We start from the raw sequence: 21,162 nt of genomic DNA, 5'->3' as shown, positions 1-21,162 counted from the left end.
AAAAAATCTCTGACAGATCAATCTCTTTCGAATTTCGAATTAATTTCTTAAAATTACAAAAAATATATATTGTACAACAAAAAAAAATTATATTTTTATACAAGAAATGAAAACATGACAAGCCATTCCGACGATACAGAGGAAGCAAAACATTTTAAATCAACAAAAAAAAACAACGGTTGTAAAAGGAGCATATTGTTTTATATCGAAATTATTCCCAAGGTTCCCGAAACTAAGATATAACATAAAAAGGCAACCGGATGGTGGAGTAGAGACTCGTAATAATAATTGGGGTCTAACAAGGGACGGTGAAATTATCTAGAGTAATGATTTGTACAATCAACCAATGCTGCAAGGTTAATCCCCAAAGGGATCCTTTGTTAATATTAATATATTATTACTGAATAAATAATAAATCTGCGTAGTTGTGAGACCCACATTGTAATTGAATATATTATAAACATTCCATGTAAATTTTGTACATACCGTACATTATATTTTACATTAGGTATGCTGAGTTACAGTGGGTGGCCAAATAATTAGGACCAATATTGAGATTATTTCTAGTTTAATTCGATTTCTGCAACAATTTTTTTAAAACATCTTTATTAGGTACGCTTAGTACGATCTTAATTATAAATTAATTTATTGCTACATTTCATTTGTACTTTGATGAATTCACAAGCAAGGCGAATGCGAGAAAATACATCAATATGTATTCCTCAATTATAAAATTATCATAACTTATAGCTATAGTTTCCATTATAGGTATACACTTTATATAAGTTCCTATGGTTTTGTTCGCTTCAATCTCCTGGCAACCTGCGCGCAGTCCGGCAGTTGTATTGCTTCCACGTTAGTATGATTTAGTAATATTCGTTTGTGTTTCAAGGCGAAATCTTGGATAACTTCGCAAATGCATTTGATTTCCAGGTTATCGTGCAGGTCTTCGTTGGTTACATAGCGATAAGCATTGGTAATCAATCGAAGAACCTTGTTCTGACAGCGTTGGATGAGTTGAGGAGTTGATTTGAATTTTTTGTACAACCCCATATTTGCACCAGGTCCAAATTGGCAAATTGATCTTATAAATCAACCTCTTTGATTTTAGATCAAGTTGAGAGTATCTTCCGACTAACCAGTATAGTTGTTTTATTTTGGTTCTAATGTGTTTTGCTTTTTGTCTAACGTGATGTTTACAGTTTAATCTACCGTCAAGATGGATTCCGAGGTATTTAGCTGATTCTGCTTGAGGAATCGGACATCTATTGAGTGATATAAATAAGTTTTTATTATTTCGCCGCAATGCAAAATTAACGTGAACAGATTTGGAGCTACTAAGTTGAATTTTCCAATCCTTCGTCCATTTGTAGATTTTGTTGACTGCCACTTGTACATTTTCTATTACCCTAGGCAGAGATGTGTCGTCAGCAAAGGTTCCAAGTAGTATTTCTTTTGTTGTTGGAATGTCAGCAGTGTAGAGCAGATATAGGAGAGGTTCTAAGACGCTACCTTGTGGAACTCCAGCCGAAATAGTTTTAAATGTCGAGCCATTTCGTGCGATACTCTAATTTTCTTCCGAATAAATATGACTGCAGCAATTGACAATAGTTACGCGATAACAATTTGCTCATCTTACAGATTAATCCCAAATGCCAAACCCGATCCAAAGCTTGTGAGGCATCCAGGAATATTGCAGGGCAGTATTTCTTTTCCTCAAACGCTCTTTCAATAGCCGCAGTTACACTGTGCACTTGATCGATTGTTGAATGGTGATTTCGAAAACCAAACTGGAAATCTGGTGTTATTACAAAATTTTATTTTAAAATTATTTATTAAAAAAAATATTAATTTTATATTTTATTACAACACGTTTAAATATTAGTTTCTCAAATAGTTTTTATATTGCAGGTATCAGCGAAATGGGCCTGTAAGGTTCGACTTGTTCTGCAGGTTTGTTAGGTTTTTTGAGCATAATTATTGGTGACACCTTAAAGCCTTCCGGAACATGCTTCAGTCTTAAACAGGCATTAAATGTATATGTCAACATGATGATTGCCTTTTGTGGCAGTTTTTTCAATAACCCAGGTGAAATGTCATCTACACCAGGTGTCTTTTTAGGATTGAGGTTATCAATTTCAGTGGCAATTTCCAATGGAGAAATTAGGTTTAGATCTACATCGGGTTGATAAACAGGAGATGTATTCATGATAGATTATTATTAGGCTGAAATATTATATCATTAGGTTGAAATATGTTAGCTAAGTATTGTGCGAACAACTCAGCTTTTTCATCGTTGCAGACGACATACTTTGAAAGTCCAGCAATAGCTGCTATCTCCCTCTGGGAATGCAGATATAGTGTGTTGCCACTTCACAAAAACAATAATAAAAATACCAGAACCTTTTTAAGATAAAATAACCGTTTAAAAACGACATAATTTATTTAAACAAATAGACTATACATTACGAGTACTGTTCCTAATAATTTCACTACCTACAGTAATTTACAAGTTAATTATTACTATTGTTTTGCTGTAATTGCATTAATACATAAATAAGACCAGTGCAAAGCACCTCCTGTGGCTTCCTTTAGCTTCAAAATTCTGATTTCCTGTGTGTTGTCCAGTAGCTGTGTTGCCTCTACGTTCTTGTAATTTAGTAACATGTTTTAAGATCTGGGGCAGTAGATCCATTTTATATCAAGGTCATTGTGGAGTTCTTCGTTGATCATATTGTTAACAATGGTTATATCGATACGAAGTTGGTTTATATTATCTACGAGAATTTTATCAGTTAGAATTTCTAATTTCGATACGATGATATTCGATAGAGACCCTATTGTCTAAAAAGTAAAACATCTTTTTTGTCTCGAAGAATTCTCGAGGTTATTTTTTCAGCAGGGCTTGGGTCTTGAACCAACAAATTACGTTTAAAAGGGGTGTGTGGGTCGTTATTGGAGAAAAAAGGGACACGGAATGTAATTGAGGTCCTAACAAGGGTTGGAATCATTTGGAATAACTATTAAAGTAAATGTTGACGTTTAATTTCGGTCGTAAACTGTAAACTCTGAAAAATGATGACTTTTTATTGGAAAGTGAACGGATGAATATTCAAGAGGAAATAGGAGAGTTATGTATTATGTACTAAACATGTACGAGTATTTTGATTTTTTTAAAGCTTAAAATACACTTATTGTAAAAAATTGGTACAATATACATTAAACAAAATATTTTTCATCATTTCTATAATTGTTTCTGCCAACATGGCTATACCATGTCGAAAGAATGATGTTGATTTGACAGCGATTCAATAATCCATCGATTTTTGGACTTCTTCAATATTTCAAAAGGTGCTATTTCTGGTTGGTACTTTGCTTACGGTAGAACTTAAAATTCGAGCTGCCACAGTGTATCCTTCACTACTATTGTAGTCTGTTGGTGTCTTTTTTTTGTACAGTATGTCATTTTGAATCAATCAATTTATTCAATTGAAGAAAACAAATATTTATTCATTCATTAATTAATGTCAATTGTCAATTAATAATAAGAATCCGCTTTACCAGTTACAGTGTCACAAAGAGTCCTCTTCTTTACCTAGCACTAAAAGAAACCGCAATGTTGAAATAGTATTTTCAGTTAATTGGTCTGGTCACTAATCTTTCCAGTAGCATGTATACGTCAGTTTTCTCAAGTTCCTGGAGAGTTTCAGATGGCTTTTCATCCAATAGATCTTGAAGTTTATTGTCTTCAAACTTGTTTGACCTTCCAAGCGGTTCATTGTGACTGACATCAACATCACAACTTTTATATCGTTGAAAGGAAAACCGGCAATTGAAGTATGCAGAAAAACCATCACTTCACGATATTAAAAGGATTTAATGGGCTTCAGCAGTAGGTTTCTTCAAGTCCAACAACAAAAGCAACGAATGTATACATTAAACTAAGAACTCAATAACATTAAATGGAGAACTCTTGTTTATGTAGAGAAATGTTAAAATTACTGAATTTAAGCGTTGAATCAACAGTTTTTGCGTTGATACTTCGCATCTTCTGTCCTTCACTGACTCACGGGACTCGGTTTAATTCAATTTATTGTAGTCATCATTGCAAAAAACTAATCGAGCCAAAATCCAATATCTAGATGTCACTACTTCTTACTGAACTTCTTACTTATTTGAATCACTACACTAGAACCGCGAAGGTATTTGATTGGTTCATTTAATTTCTACCGTGCGTTTGTTGTTTGTTTTGGACACTATTTTCTGAATGCAGAAATAAGGAAAGGGGCTTTTAGTGTTTTATAGGATATTAGCATTGTTTTCATGGTATGTATAAAATTACATATAGAGAGCTTTAAAAGTATATATATATATATATATATATATATATATATATATATATATATATATATTCAATATATATATATATATATATATATATATATATATATATATATATATATATATATATATACAATATATATATATATATATATATATATATATATATATATATATTCAATATATATATATATATATATATATATATATATATATATATATACAAAAGCTCTCTATATGTAATTTTATTATGTGATTTCAGATGTTGAGATCTTTTCCACCAGTATGTTATGATATGGTGCCTTGTCCATAACAATAACTGATATTACCCCGAGTTCTTTAACAGCTGATTTTCAAACCAGAGCAAAAATTTATGGTTCATTTATGTATCGCAGTAACTCTGATTAAGGAATGGCACCATTCTTATTTCTAGCACATCAAATGTCATTTCAACTTTTACATTAGCTTTTGTTGTCTTTACACTATATTTATTAGCGCATTGCCAAGTGTAGTCTAACGTTCCATTTTGAAATATTTCTGTCTATACAGCAATTGAAATAAAAGATCTTTCTTAATTTTATTATATGCCTTTAAGAATTGTAATCTTTTAAAGCAATGCCTGGAAGTTCTATTAGACTTCTTCATTGGTTCTTTTTACACTATCTAAATCCCATGCCCCCTAGCAATACATGAAGGGATGACTTATATCCCCCAAAGAGCTGCATATCCCTAAGATATCTATGGATGCCTTCTAGAGTAACAGTTATCGCTGTAATAATATATATAGTTATATTTACGTATGTTTCTGAAAAACATAAATATTTTCATTATATAATACGTGATGATTTTTAAATTAAAATGTTACAACTAATATGTTAAGAATATGAATCCATAAGTGTATGAAATGAAATGACTTACAACAGGGAACAATTAGGAACTTATTTATCATCTCAATTCTACATATCAGAGACCTCTATCGGTTTTTCTCTCTATTACTCCATGAATATACTACAATTTTAAAGCTGCATAGAGAATCATTAAAATAGCTAGCATAATTTGCAATTACAATTATATTCGTGAAACCACTTCTTTGCTAGAGGGTCCGTTAAATATAAATAACATCAAAAAACGAACTCTTTTAGAGAAAAACTGTTTAAAATGTAAATCGATTGGATATTCGTCCGACCATTCATTTCGATCCGCTACATATGGAGTGAACGAATAACATAGAATCTATCTTAGTACTTATCTCGGTGGTCTGTTCGGTGACCAATAAAAAAGCTCATAAACTCACCATGTCCGTACGTAATCGCAATGAGTCGTTTCAGTAAAAGAAGAACTGGTCTCGATGTTGTTTACGGCGGATGTTGTATAAGGAATGACATTACGATAATTGTTCTGATACCCGTCACTTTCAAACGGACTGATTTACAATGATGTTGTAAATGCATCTCATTAGCCAACGGACAATATGGATACCAAAGACTCGGTTCGGCTGTATCGATGAGAATAAATCCTTTTATGTAAATAGATACGATGCGTTCTTGAAATGAGGCTGTATTAGTGACAATTAAGGATAGTTAAACGTAGGATAAAAGGCAATTAGCGAACTGGGGCCTGCGACTGACATTACTACAATTAACATAGGACATGTAAAGTAACAATATACGGTTAAATAGCGGCCGTAAAAATAATCATTAAAACTAAGAGTCAATTATCAGTAATAAAAGATTGGTGTGAGCGCAGATCTAATATATTAGAGGTCTTCGAGAAAGTAGTTTGCGAGTTTTGCGTAAAACCATTTTGTAAACCGTGCTGTTAAAGATTTTTAACAGCCCTCGTTAGGATTTGTGGTGATTTTGAAAAGCTACAGGGAAAAATCAAAATAACACGAAGAGCAAACAGTGTACAGTTTATTCAAGATAGCAGTGAACTCACGTCATCATTCTATTGGCTATTGTGATTTGTAAATTCGATTTTATATCAGACAATATATTCTTTGTCTTTTTATTCTATTTAAAAAGAGACGCAATGATGTCTGGTATGTTCCAGCAGTAGCCGAATCAGCCCACAGAAATCGTCCAGTTGTCAAATGTCATTAAAAATATTCAAAATATTAGCGATAATAATCGGCAGACGTTGTTTTAGCGCTTTGCTTATTTCTTTACATTTCAAATCACTGCCTATTATTACTCGGATTGAAAAATAGCCAACAAATAATCAGTAAGAAACAGATTACCTTTATAATCAATAACTTGGAACATGAACGAGGTAATCAGTGCCCCTTTTTACCAGTCAAATACGTCAGAGAGGTAAGTATTGATATTATTACATATTAAGTAGTTTTTATTGGAAATATTTTTATTGTGTTGTAGTTGAACCACGTATTAGTACTAAAATCTTTCCAAAAAAATGTTGGTGAATCCAAAAAGAAAGAGAAAAAGCCTACATACCTTGATGTTAGTTCTATTCGAGACCAAAATTTATGAAATGTATAAAAACAGAGAGTAGTTTTTTCAATATAAATATAATTCAATACAAGTATGTTATTACAGCGATAACTGTAACTCTAGAAGGCATCCATAGAAATCTTAGGGATATGCAGCTCTTTGGGGGATATAAGTCATTTTTTCATGTAGTGTTAGGAGACACGGAATTTAGATTAGTGTAAAAATAACCAATGAAGAAGTCTAACAGAACTTCCAGGCATTGCTTTAAAAGATTACAATTCTTAAAGGCATATAATAAAATTAAGAAAGATCTTTTATTTCAATTTATGTATAGACAGAAATATTTCAAAATGGAACGTTAGGCTACACTTGGCAAGACGCCAATAAATATAGTGTAAAGACAGCAAAAGCTAATGTAAGAGTTGAAATAACATTTGATTAGATATTGTATATCATAATATTTTTTTAATAATTCACTGCAGATATATTGTTATCCGTGTTAGAAATAAGAATGGTGCTCTGGTTTGAAAATCAGCTGTTAAAGAACTCGGGGTAATATCAGTTATTGTTATGGACAAGGCACCCATCATAACATACTAGTGATCTCAACATGATCTCAACTCAACTCTCAACAGATCTCAACAAATGAAATGACACAATAACACTATGAAAACATCATGTTAAAGATTATTTCAAAATGTTATTTGGTAAATATAAACGAAATATTTCAATTCGTTGTATATAATTTACTTTTTTTGAAATAGGTCTGAAAAAATGTGGACCACAGTATAACTTAATAAGAATAATGTTTAAATCCATACCTATATTTTCAGATATCTGGATTTTACAGAAATCTGCATATTTATCCAGTAAAGTGTTGTGTCGAACGAATTTAAATTAAATATTATTATCGACAGACGTCTATTTATTAAAATCGTTTTATTACAGGCCCGTACAACAGGCGGTGTAGCTGTTATTTCTATTAAATTGCATTCAGTGGCATAAAAGGATTTATTACCCTCGGCACGAGTGATGCTTTTCCTGTCCATATTGTACAAGTCGATGCGTACATTTGTGTAGTAAATCAATCAAGTTGGCTGATGGCGACTAGCACGATTATCGTAATGTCAGTCCGTTTACAGATACTACCATAAACTGGTTCTTTTTTCAGCTTATTACTGCCTTCTTTGCTACACAGGCATAAGAAGAACAAATATGTATTTGTTATTTAATATATATATATATATATATATATATATATATATATATATATATATATATATTTATAACATTTATAACATACAAATTAACATCAACATTTATAACATAATTCAACATAGCGACCATTCAACTTTTCGATACCATTTTTGTAGTACGATTTTTCCTTTACTTCAAAATAGGCCTCAGTTTCGGCGATCACCTCTTCATTCGACGAAAATTTCTTCCCAGCGAGCATTCTTTTGAGTTCTGAGAACAGGAAATAGTCGCTGAATACGGTGAACGAGGAAGCAATTCGAAGCCCAATTCATGGATTTTTGACATCGTTTTCACTGACTTGTGATAAGGTGCATTGTCTTCCTGAAGCAGCACTTTCTTTTTCTTCAAATGCGGCCGTTTTTTGGCGATCAACGGTCCAATAACGCTATGTAATAATCGGTATTGATGGTCCTTCCTTTTTCACGGTAGTCAATGAAAATTATTCCATGCGCATCCGAAAATGCAGACGCACATCAGACAGACGGGTCATCGTGTGCTGTCTACTCAGATGACTATCGATTGGACTTCGGAGTGAAATAATGGAGCCATGTTTCATCCATTGTCACATATATCGACGCAAAGACTCAGGTTTATTACGCTTGATCATCTTCAAACAGTGCTCCGAATCATCAATTCGTCCTTGTTGGCCCAAAATGCTATAATTCACAAACTAATAATCCGACAGCTGTCAAATTTATAAAGGCATCTCTTGTGGGTTAAGGCTAACTAAAAAACATATGGCTTTAATTCTAGTAGAGCCTTCTATGTGTCAGGCCGGGGACTTTTCAAATGACCTGTTAATATGATGATGTCAATAATGGGATTAGACGACAACATGATATTCATAGGCACCAAGAAGTACAAGAAAAAGTATCACCCAACGAGAGACAATGTTTTGGCTTTCGTTATTTCACAATATATAACTTTAGATACTTATTTATACAATAACAATTTTTAACTTGAAAGTTGATTTCTGAACAAATTAAATGTCGTAATGTTGACGGCTTTCCACTGCTATTATTGTCGTGTATTGTTGTCGACACATTTCCGATACAAAATGGCAACGTCGTTTTAATCTTTCCCATCAGCATCCCCAACATCAAACAAAAAGATAAAAGCTTCACTTACATTGACGGGCAGTCCATTATTGATCGTGTAAGTGTTGTATTCTTCCTTCGGGGTAGTTTTCCTCAGAAACGTTAAAAGAACTTCAATAAAATGGACATGTTTTATATATACTAGGACTGTAAAAATTAATTTTTACGACTTTACAACCTTTGGATATATTTGTATTTGTTTTTACTGTAAAGTTCTGTTAATGTATTTTATCTGTACATCTTTTATTATTTCTGTTTCATTTATTGAAGTATCATGACTACCACAATTACGCATCAAATAAAAAAATTGCTCGATGAATAATTCAGCTCAAAGAAGAATCTGTTCATTTGGAATAGCATCCATAAAATGCTTAAGAGATAGGCAAAATGTATAGCATAAAATGCTCAATACTTTGAATAAATAAATTTTAATTATCCATTGTAAATAAAAATGCAAAATAAACAGGAAAGGAATTACCGACACACCTGGTATATATGGATCTGTACATATCACCTTCATTAGACATAGACTGTGTTTATTATCGCGTTGTTATATATCGCGGATCCAACCATCCATTTGCTCATATCAAAGGTCTTGTTTAAATAAATGCGGCTGCTGTCGTTATCCCCACGAATCCCGGCAACATCGTTAGGATACGGTTCTCCCGTTCTTGCAGATCGCCATGTTAAGATAAACAATGTTCCGACATACCTCGATAAATATTTGGTTGATCCTTTCGGATTATGTTCCAAGATTAATTAGCCTTGTTTTCGTATGAGCTCCCTCTTGTATTTATAATATTACAATTGAGATGCCGCGGAAACTATGGCGAATTACAAGACGCAAATCGTAACACAACCATCTTAAATAATCCTTCCCGGTATTAGAAATGTATGTTAAGTATGTACCACAATACTAAAGGTTTAATGCCCGAATATACCAAGAAAAAAATTGTGTTGAAATTGATATCCAATGTTATTCTTTTTTCAAATGTCTTATTTCAAGCAGATTATAGAGAGAAAAAACCTAATACCAACACACCAGTTTGGGTTTATTAACAAGCATTCAGCAATTGACCAGGTCCACAGAATAATAGATATTATTGAAAAAGCCTACGATAGTAGAACAGTATGCTCAGCTATATTCTCAATGCAGCACAAGCCTTCGATAAGGTTTGGCATGAAGGCCTTGTTCATAAACTACAGAAAATGCTAGTAAAACAACACACCGAACTATTAAAATCATACATTACAACCAGGATGTTTAGAGTCAAACAAGAAGAAGCTTACTCTACAATAAAAGAAGCTAAAGCAGGTGTACCATAAAGAAGTGTACTGGGACCAATGCTTTATCTATTCTACATTTGTGATATACCACAAATGGAGAATATTACGATGGCTACATTTGTTGATGATACTGCGATTATAGCTGTCGGAGACAATAGTGAATAAGCCTTACAAAAATTACAACAGGCAAATGACAATATAAATAATTGGACACAAGCTTGGAAAATAATAATTAATGAAAGTAAATCTGTACATGTGCAGTTCACCTATAAAGAGACCATACAAGCACCAATAACATTAAATAATACTATCATTCCATATAGCAAATCCCGGAATGAATATTGATACAAAACTTCGCTGGAAGGAACATATAAAGAAAAAAAGAAAAAATTGGAATTGAATATACGAATATCTACTGGCTAATTGGAAGAAAATCACAATTATCAGTACATAATAAATTGCTATTATATAAGCAAATATTGAAACCTATATGGACATAGGGAGTTCAATTATGGGGATGTTCTGCAAACAGTAACATAAGTAAAATACAAATTTTTCCGTTACGAGTCCGTTAAGTCCCGAGATGTATTGTGGGCCCATACTCATTGGGGCTTAGAACAGGACACAGTAACATTATTACACCAGAGACTGAGATAGGGCCGATGGGTCCTACTAGTTATATACCTAGATTTAAGTTATCATAAAGAAAAATTGTAGGTTAGACGGAAACGACTAGTAACAATGTATTAATTAAATAATAATATATAATAATATATTACTATATAATATATTATAATAATAATATATATAATATATATAATAATATATATTAACATGAGAATAAGGTCTCTTTGTGATTCTCTAGATTTTCTGAGTGATAGTTGGTGCCTGAAGGTCTCAGTGTAAATAATCAGTACTATAGTCTGGGGGGACAATGCTTCTTAGAGTTTCATTCTGGAAATCTTGTATATATACATTGCTTTTCATTTTTTGTTTTTTGTAATGTATTATGTACTGATAATTGTGATTGTTGCTTCCAGTTAAACTATACATATTCTTATACTTCCAGTCCCAGTTCTCTGCTTCTCTTTTTAACATGTACCTTCCAACGAATGTACAATTATAGTATTATTTATTGCTATTGCTATTGGTGCGCTCTTAATATAGGTAAACCCTTTTGTTGTTTTCCAGTTTTGAGTAAAATTATTTATATTTTCACTAGTTTTAGCCTGTTTTTTTAGTGTTGCCTATTCTCTGTTGTGATACCTAATTTGCCTAATTCGAAAACTCACAGGAAATCGATTCAGTAGAACTGAAATAGTATGTAAACCAAACCATCTAGAAAAAAGTAGTTACGAGAAAAACACGTTGAAATTTTCTTAAGAATATCAAAAGGTTAAGCTTTGAAAACATGAGGATTTTTTCGAAGTTCTAGACCTGTTAGCTTCTAAATACCTGGAAGAACTGGAAGTTAAAAAAGAATAGTTGCAAATACCTTAACATAAACTAAGTTCCTCGCGTACGATAGCCTCTACGTGATGTACTCCACTAATGGTTATATTAGATAGTTACCGAAGTAAATTACAATGAGAATATTATTAAGCGACACAAGAGACAAACTTGTTTCAACCAAGAGACTCCTCTACAATTTACTGAACATACAACATCAAAATTTGATTAAATAATGTTTGTGTCTCAAGTAAATAAGCTGGTTATATTGTTACTTTGAAATTTCTAAAGTTTTTCCGGTGGATCTAACAAGTGGACACTTCTTGTTTAAATAAGACATTTAAATTTAAATTAATATTTGAAAAAGTTGCTTACTTTCATCCCTACACATGTTAAAGCTTATATGCGTTATGGCACCAACGTTCTAATAGATTTTACTCACCTCTAGCAGATAGCTTTTTGGTGTTGATTATTTTGGCTGCAAATTCAAGTCCAGTCGATTTCTGAACGCATCTTCTAACCACCGAGAATGCACCCCTGTAAATAAAAAAAGATATTAGAATTATTAATTAATTATTCTTCTCTCTAGAATATTTTATAGATTCCATGAACACGAATAAAATAGAAAAGAGAAATAATAAAATATTCTCGGGTTATATAAGCGAAAGTCACATTTATAAAAACGTGATTTTAATTAAATAAGGCTTTGATTTTATAATGTTTGTTAATAGTTACTGAAGGGCTATTAGTATCTAAAAAAACTGTTTGAAACGTAAACTAATAAGCTTATTACTCTTTCTTAAATAACTCCAGTATACATGATGACTAATTATGAAGAACTATTTTATGGCAGTTCTATATAATTAGTTTACACGAACTAAAGGTTATTTCTATAAAAAAAACTGATTTAAGAGAAAAACCGTTTGAAATAGTGTAAGTTTAAATGCGCCCTAAAACTTTTGAAATCCATTCGTGACGTAATTGTGATGTTTTGGCCTCACTGGATGATTTGTATGGGTACAGATCTTTTTTATTTATTTATTGAAACACTTGGTTTTACTATTAGTATTAATTACAATAATTTATTGCTTTGAAGACCATCCTCATGTAAGGATTTACTAATTTAACTACTTTTAATTATGTCTGAAATCTCTTATAAACGCACTCTTGAGGTAAATACAACTGTTGATGACATTTTAAGTTAGGTCTTGTTTGTTTGTGTATGAGTTCCTATAAACTTTGTATTTTTTACAATCAGTTACCAAGTGATATAAAAGTTATACTTAATCAAATGGATTTAGTTTTACAAGCTTAGGAAACTAGTTTAAAAATTCATAGGAGAATTTAATATTTTAAAGGTTGTCTAAAGCAGTGTCTTCTAAAAATCAAACATCTATTAATATAAAAATTAATATGTTGGTAGCTCTGTCAAATACATTAGAAACTTAAAATTAAACATTATCACGATATTAATGTTTTCCATAATGCCTAAATGTTGTTCAATGCTCTGCCATAACAGGTCAATTGAAAAATTCCCGGCCTATCATAGTAAAACACATTTTTTGGCCAAATTTTTTTTTATTCAACATAATTCCCTTCAAGGGTACACTGATTATAGCGAACCTCCTACTTTTCGATACCATTTCTGTAGTACGATTTGTCCTTTGCTTCAAAGTAGGTCTCAGGTTCGGCGATCATCTCTTCATTCCACGAAAATTTCTTCCCAAAGAGCATTCCTTTGAGATCTGAGAACAGTAAATAGCCGCCGGGGGGCAGATCTGGAGAATACGGTGAATACGGAGAATATGACAATTTTTGCCATCGTCTTCACTGACTTGTGACACGGTACATTGTCTTGGTGAACCAGCACTTTCTTTTACTTCAAATGCGACCGTTTTCGGCGATTTCGTCCTTCAAGCGGTCCGTAATAGTCTATAATAGTCGCTGTTGATGGTCCTTCCTTTCTCAAGGAAGTCAATGAAAATTATTCCATGCTCATTATTCCATACAGACGCCATAACCTTGCCAGCCGATTGTTGCATTTTCCCACGATTTGGTACCGGTTCATCATGTGCAGTCTACTCGGATGACTGTCGCTTGGACTTCGGAGTGAAATGATGGAACCATGCTTCATCCATTGTTACATATCGACGCAAAAACTCGGGTTTATTACGCTTAATCACCTTCAAACACTGCTCCGAATCATCAACTCGTCGTTGTTTTTGGTTAAAAGTGAGCTCGCGCGGCACCCACTTTGCACAGAGCTTTCTCATACCGAAATATTTGTGTATGATATAATGTACACGTTCAGTTAACATCTTTAGAGTGTCCGCTATATAATTTAATTTAAATTTAGGGTCATTCAAAATCATTTTGTGGATTTTTTAAATGTTTTCGTCGGTAATAACCGCTTTTGGGCTGTATTTTTCCCTTCAAAAAGCAATATTTCATCAACTCGCGATATTCAACAACCCTTTTATCCATTTTTTTCCCAATAACAAAAGTTGCTTCACTCAAAATGCTATAATTCACAAACTAATGATCCGACAGCTCTCAAATTTATACACGCATCTTTTGATGGTTGGGACTAACTAAAAAACATATGGATTTAACTCTAGTAGCGCCATCTATGTTTCAGGCCGGGGCCTTTTCAATTGACCTGTTATTTCATAGCTAGTGTGTCTGAAATAATCACTCTCTTTATTGTTGCAGTTATTGTCACACAGATCACAAATCGATTCTGGTCAAATTCAGATTATTTGCCTTGATAAATTATAGTTCAAATGTTTCCTTTATCTTTATTTTCTAACTAAAATAAATAAGTTCTAACGTTGGTTTATTAAAATGATGGTTGGGAAACATTAAGTGACGTCAACGTTTCGTTACTCTCTATTTCTCTGTTTATACTAAGATCTTAGTATCACGCCTGTAATTTAAATATACATATTTTTAGACCATTTCTGTCATATATTACTGTTATAAATCAATATTCCTGTGATTTTTTATTACAGTCATCATGCCTATTCCCCACACTCCCCCCTATACATTATATAAACCTGTCAACGTCACAGTAATCAATTAATTATCAAAAATAAAAAAACCATGTTTCCTCCAACTTGATAAAAGTATACGTGGCAAACACCAGTAAGAACTTAATTTACTTTTTACATCGATCAATTTTTTATCCGAACTTTAGTACCGCTCTATCAATTATACTTCGTTGGTTCATCGGTCGCTTTCATCTATCAATATTTGAGGCCGTTCAATCTCAATATCCAACTTCTTTTCCTTCCTAGTCGGGAGTGGCGATAGGAAGCACAAATTACAATTTAAAATAAGTCTATCCGGAACGGAATCGATTGAAAGCAATTTCGGTCCGAAATACTTTTCCGATGACGGGCAGAATTAACCCTTAATTGCTTTGGTAGTGCTATTAATTCGCCTCGCTGCCGTCTACAATCTATTCGTTTAAATGCAAAGGATTCGGCGTTGCTATATGGTGTGTCCGAGGTATGCGGATTTCAGTTATCAGCTTCTTGGCCCAGTCGTGGAACCAGATGTATGGACCGAAAACGTTTCAATTAAAATTCGATGTAAAGTTATTAAACTGATTTAAGATATTACATTCGAAGGGTTAAACGGTCCCACAGACACAAAAAACAGCAAAATTTCATAAATCCAAACTGCATTGCCATCAAGTAATGAATATGTAAATCAATTTAAGATGCCCAAAGTAATCCTACTCTAGGTTGCACGATTTTTTATTTAATTTAGAGTTTTGTATTAAAATGAGCGAGAAAGAATTTCCTATAGATAGCCGCCCATTCGAAAGGATAGTTATTGAAACTGGCGACAGTAAAGGGAAAAAATGAGTATATTTTAAATTCCCCATCTGGTAATACACTTTCAAGCTTTAAATACGTTCTCTACAAACCATGGTTTCAAAATTAGGTACATATAGTTACATTTCTCGAAATGTCGTTAAATTCAATATTATAGTTGCATACTTGTAAGATATAAGGTCAATTCGTCAAAAGATCAATTTTTAACATGATGTGACAGTATATATAAAGTCAATCGAAAAGTCCCCGGCCTACCATAGTAAAACACATTTTTTTGGCGAAATTAGTTTTTTTATTCAACATAATTCCCTTAAAGGGTGATATACTGATTATAGCGACTCTCCAACTTTTTGATACCATTTTTGTAGTACGATTTGTCCTTTGTTTCAAAATAGGCCTCAGTTTCGGCGATCAACTCTTCATTCGACGAAAATTTTTCCTCAGCGAGCATTCTTTTGAGATATGAGGACAGAAAATAGTCGCTAGGGGCAGATCTGGCGAATACGGTGGATGATGAAGCAATTCGAAGCCCATTTCATGAATTTTTGCCATCATTTTCACTCACTTGCGATACGGTGTATTGTCTTGGTGAAGCAGCACTTTCATGGGTATCCCAAAATAGAGACGCTATAAACTTGCTAGCCGACTATTGCAATTTCTCACGATTTGGAGCGGGTTCATCGTATGCAGTCCATTGGGATAACTGTCGATTGTACTTTAGAATGAATTGATGGAGCCATCCATTGTCACATATCGATCGAAAACTAGGGTTTATTACGCTTGATCATCTCCAAACACTGCTCCGAATCATCAACTCGACGTTGATATTGGTCAAAAGAGAGCTCGCGCGGCACCAACTTTGCACAGATCTTTCTCATACCCAAATATTCGTGAATGATATGTTGTACACGTTCAGTTGATATCTTTAGAGTGTCTGCTGTTTCATTCAATTTCAATTCACGGTAACAACCGCTTTTGGGCGTATACTGCGTTCAGCGTCTTCGATGCTCATTTCACCACGCCTAAACTTAGCAAACCAATCCTTGATCACTCAAAATGCTATAATTCACAAACTAATGATCCGACAGCTGTCAAATTTATATATGCGTCTTTTGAGGGTTAGCGCTAACTAAAAAAACATATAGATTTAGTAGCGCCATCTATGTGTCAGGCCGGGTTTTTTAAATTGACCTATTATTACCTCAAACTCAAATGTTGTTCACAATATAACCATTATTACTATGTAAGATAACCTATACACCTTCATAGTAACTAAATAAAATCTAAAAAATATTCTTAAAAATTATTATTATAAAATATTATGTTTTTGGAAAATTTGTTATGGAGGCTTTAATACGGTTGAAAGTTATTCTGATAAGATGTCATAACTTTAAAGCAATTAAAGAATCAGATCCAAACAACAGTTTGCATTGATTTTAACATGTTCATTAATGTGATCTTTGGTCGTATGTTGATGATAATGATGAAGGCAGTAAAACTAAACCTAGTAAAACAACCTGTATTTATAAATATCAAAGAAATTTCAAATATGTTGGTTCTATATTAATTCATTTTGATCCTCTATTTATTGTCACCTTTCAGATCTATAATGAATAATTTTATATTATTTGTTTTTATATTTTACACAAATATATATAGCGTATATTATTTGTTTCAACTTAATAATTAAGCAGGCTATAAAAACATGTACATTTTCAACAAACTCAATGAGATAAGTTAAAACATTTCTATAATTAAAATGTCATGGAACTGCTTTTCTTTTTATACAACAAAATTAAATTTTAAAGGTAAACAGCATATAAAATAACTCAATTACTGCTGCAAAGAATTTGCAATTAAGCAACATGAAATCACAAACGCTGGGACATGACAGCCAAATCTCTGCAACCTCAACGTTTTAATTTAGATTTTATTCATTATTATTCGTATTAAGAGAAGTTTCACTTCTGTGCTTCTTCATTTCTAAAACATATACATATTTGAATAAAATATACCTGTTATCAACTAGTTAACATCATACAATGCATTTTAATGTTATATTATACAGTGCGTTTTTTAAATATACAATATTTATTGCGCCTAAATTGTCTAGTCTAGTCTAAGGACCTCTTCCTAATGAATTCAAGAAAAATCGCTATTGAAGCTATATATAACAGTTCAATTGAAAAGTCCCCAGCCTACCATAGTAAAAGATATTTTTTGACAAAATTAGTTTTTTTATTCAACATATAGCATATAGAGATTATAGCGACCCTCCAACTTTTCGATAGCATTTTTGTAGTACGATTTGTCCTTTGCTTCAAAATAGTCCTTGGTTTCAGCGATCACCGCTTCATTCGACGAAAATCTGGAGAATACCTTCAGCATTTTTTTTCTTTCTTTTACTTCGTAATAGTCGCTGTTGATGGTCCTATTTTAAGGTAGTCAATGAAAATTATTCCATACGCATCCCAAAATACAGACGACATAACCTTGCCAGCCGACTGTTGCGTTTTCCCACGCTTTGGAGCGGGTTTATCGTGTGCAGTCCACTCTGATGACTGTCGATTAGACTTCGGAATGAAATGATGTCAATGAATGTCACATATCGACACAAAACTTCGAGTTTATTACGCTTGATCATCTTCAAACACTGCTCCGAATCATCAACTTATTGTTTTTGGTCAAAAGTGAGCTCGCGCGGCACCCACTTTGCACAGAGCTTTCTCATACCCAAATATTTGTGATTGATAGGATGTACATGTTCAGTTGATATCTTTGGAGTGTCTGCTATTTCATTTGATTTCAATTTATGGTCATTCAAAATAATTTTGTGGATTTCTTTAAAGTTTTCGTCAGTAACAACCTCTTTTGGGCGTCCACTGCGTTCACCGTTTTCGGTGCTCATTTCACCACGTTTAAAGTTAGCATACCAAACCTTGGTGGATGATTTTCCTAGGGCAGTGTCCGGAAACTCGGCATCAAGCCAAGTTTTTGCAAAAAAGCAATATTTTATCAACACGCGAAATTCCTTCCTATCATTTTTCTTCACAATAATAAAAGTTGCTTCAATTAAAATTCTATAATTCACAAACTAATGATCCGGCAGCTGTTAAATTTATACATGCATCTTTAGGTTGAGGGTTAGGGATAAAAAAATTTGTTTAATTTTAGTAGCGCCATCTATGTTTCAGGCCTGCTATTTTTCAATTGACCTGTTGCATATATATATATATATATATATATATATATATATATATATATATATATATATATATATATATATATAAAGGGTTTATCCGCAGAAATTGAATCATTCCAGCCACATAAATCCCCAGTACTAAAAAACAACGTTTCACGGACTTCCGAATATCAAACCGTAAAAAAATTGGTTACCCTTACGCCCAGATATCGGCAAGTAAAACCGTTTTTAGGAGTCGTAAAGAGAGTGATTGCTCCAACAACAAGAAAAAAGAAACGGAAGTCTCCATTTAGAAAGCAACAAATCGCAAGGTACGTGATATTACTGCAAATGAGTTGTGTTAATTTGTTAAGCTAGTGCAAACCTGATGTATATGTACGGGGATTTTCTCTATAATTATTATGTTACACCTAATTTTTAAATTATTATAACTCTTAATAGCTTAACAATCTTCCCAGTGGACAAATAAGTATTTTTTGCGTAAATAACGTTTCTTAAGTAACTATTATATATACGACGTGTAGAAAATCTATATAAATAGTAAGTTGGGGTAAGTTTATTCGTATATAGTCAAACATCAAATATTGATTTTGTTTAATTTTCGAAATTAATCCCCTTCCAAAAGAAGTTAAGCAAACGAGTGTATACTTTTCTTCTTGGATCAATAGTTGCAGCTCCAATAAAATATATAGTAGTGACAGAATGCAAATCTATTAAGAGTAGATCAACCAATATTCAATACACGAGGAATATTGCTGTAAAATTTATTGCTCAAGTAAGAACAAATTTGTTAAAGTAACATCAATTTAATAACTACATTGAGCGGTTCTTTTCATTAAAGAAAAAAAGTTTAATTATCCATAAAAATATATTGGCTTAAGGCTATTTAACCAAGATAGTTTTTTTTTTGGATCCAGCTAATGGATTCAGGAATACACATCCTCGGCTAGTGTGTTTTAGAAGTCATTTGAATCGTTTAACGTAAGTTAATTTTTTTCATCCCATTGGCCTTTAGGAAATTGTGAAGAGGAAGAACATGAGGGCTCTTTAAATAATTGTAATAGCGGGGGATGACTTAACTTAAATTCCATATGTTCCTATATTAATAGATGAACTAAGACAATATCTTATGCCCCAAAAAACTGTATCATTATACTGTCTGTAGGGCTCTTTTAATTAATTTTTAATTTTTAAACTCTTATTTTATCCCGCGATATTGCCACGTCGATAATATAACATACTTTTGTGAAATAACTTTAACAAATGTAAATTCAAAACCTTTTATTTTAATTCTACACATAAAATTATTTTCCATATAAAATACTACAAATAATAAGGTATGCTATATACTTTTGATTAAACCCATAACACATATCTATAGATTAAATTGATGGCACAAAACAAATATGAAAAAGGGAAAATACGGAAGAGATAATTTTGATTTGCAATGCACCAAATTTTTTGCTTGTGGTTTATATTTATATATATATATATATATATATATATATATATATATATATATATATATATATATATATATATACAATACTTATGTCTTAGAGATATATTTATTGTTATCGATTATATTTATATTTATTTAGTTTTACATATATTTGTATTTAAATGAATTTTATTTAATAAATTTATTTCAAAAAAATTGTTTTCGGAAAAAAAATTGTCATCTAAACATAAACTCAAGGCTGTCACGTGTCAGGCATTACTAATGAGCCAGTCAAATGTCTTCATAGTAAAATATTTATCTTACAGGAGCCTATAATGGAGATTTAAATTATGCGACCTCTGGATGTTGGGCAAAGCAAAACTTTGCGCCAGAGTCCCCTATTGAGTTGCATCTCTATTACTCTATGATTATGACGCACCCCCGTAGACGTGTCTTAAAATTATTTCGATCATTAATAGTTAGTCATTATCGGTAAGAGACAAAAAGGTAAGAAAGAAGACCATTAGAAATTAGAACATTCACTTATTATGACAAGTTAGTACTATTTATCCTGAATATAGTTAGTATACCGTGATGAACTCATCAGTCAGTTAAACAATGGAGAAAATATCTATAATAAAAATCTAAATTATAACATAAGATATAAAAACAGAGTGTTATTTCTCTCACATTGCTATAAATCAGTAATAGATAGTTTTCAACGATTTAAGCTAATCATTCAGAACATTAATATTCTGAAATCATTCATTCATCATTAATATCATTAAAATCAATA

The 21,162-nt window shown here is 32.2% G+C and overlaps 1 protein-coding gene across 10 annotated transcripts in view; it reads right to left on the bottom strand.

Annotated features, from left to right (window-relative positions):
• Positions 1 to 21,162, bottom strand: part of CaMKII (Calcium/calmodulin-dependent protein kinase II) — a 224,880-nt gene that overhangs the window by 106,640 nt on the left and 97,078 nt on the right. For all 10 annotated transcript variants that reach the window (XM_076408264.1, XM_076408272.1, XM_076408263.1 and 7 more), the window contains exon 2: positions 12,324 to 12,418. In XM_076408264.1, coding sequence (XP_076264379.1) covers positions 12,324 to 12,418 — 95 coding nt within the window. The remainder of the gene's footprint in view (positions 1 to 12,323; positions 12,419 to 21,162) is intronic.

This window comes from Rhynchophorus ferrugineus, unplaced genomic scaffold, assembly GCF_030347505.1.
Source record: "Rhynchophorus ferrugineus isolate W39M unplaced genomic scaffold, kcgeb_rfMv2 rfM6, whole genome shotgun sequence".
Lineage (NCBI taxonomy): Eukaryota > Metazoa > Arthropoda > Insecta > Coleoptera > Curculionidae > Rhynchophorus > Rhynchophorus ferrugineus.
The sequence above is the reverse complement of the archived record's forward strand: the minus strand, read 5'-3'. Positions and strand labels throughout refer to the sequence as shown.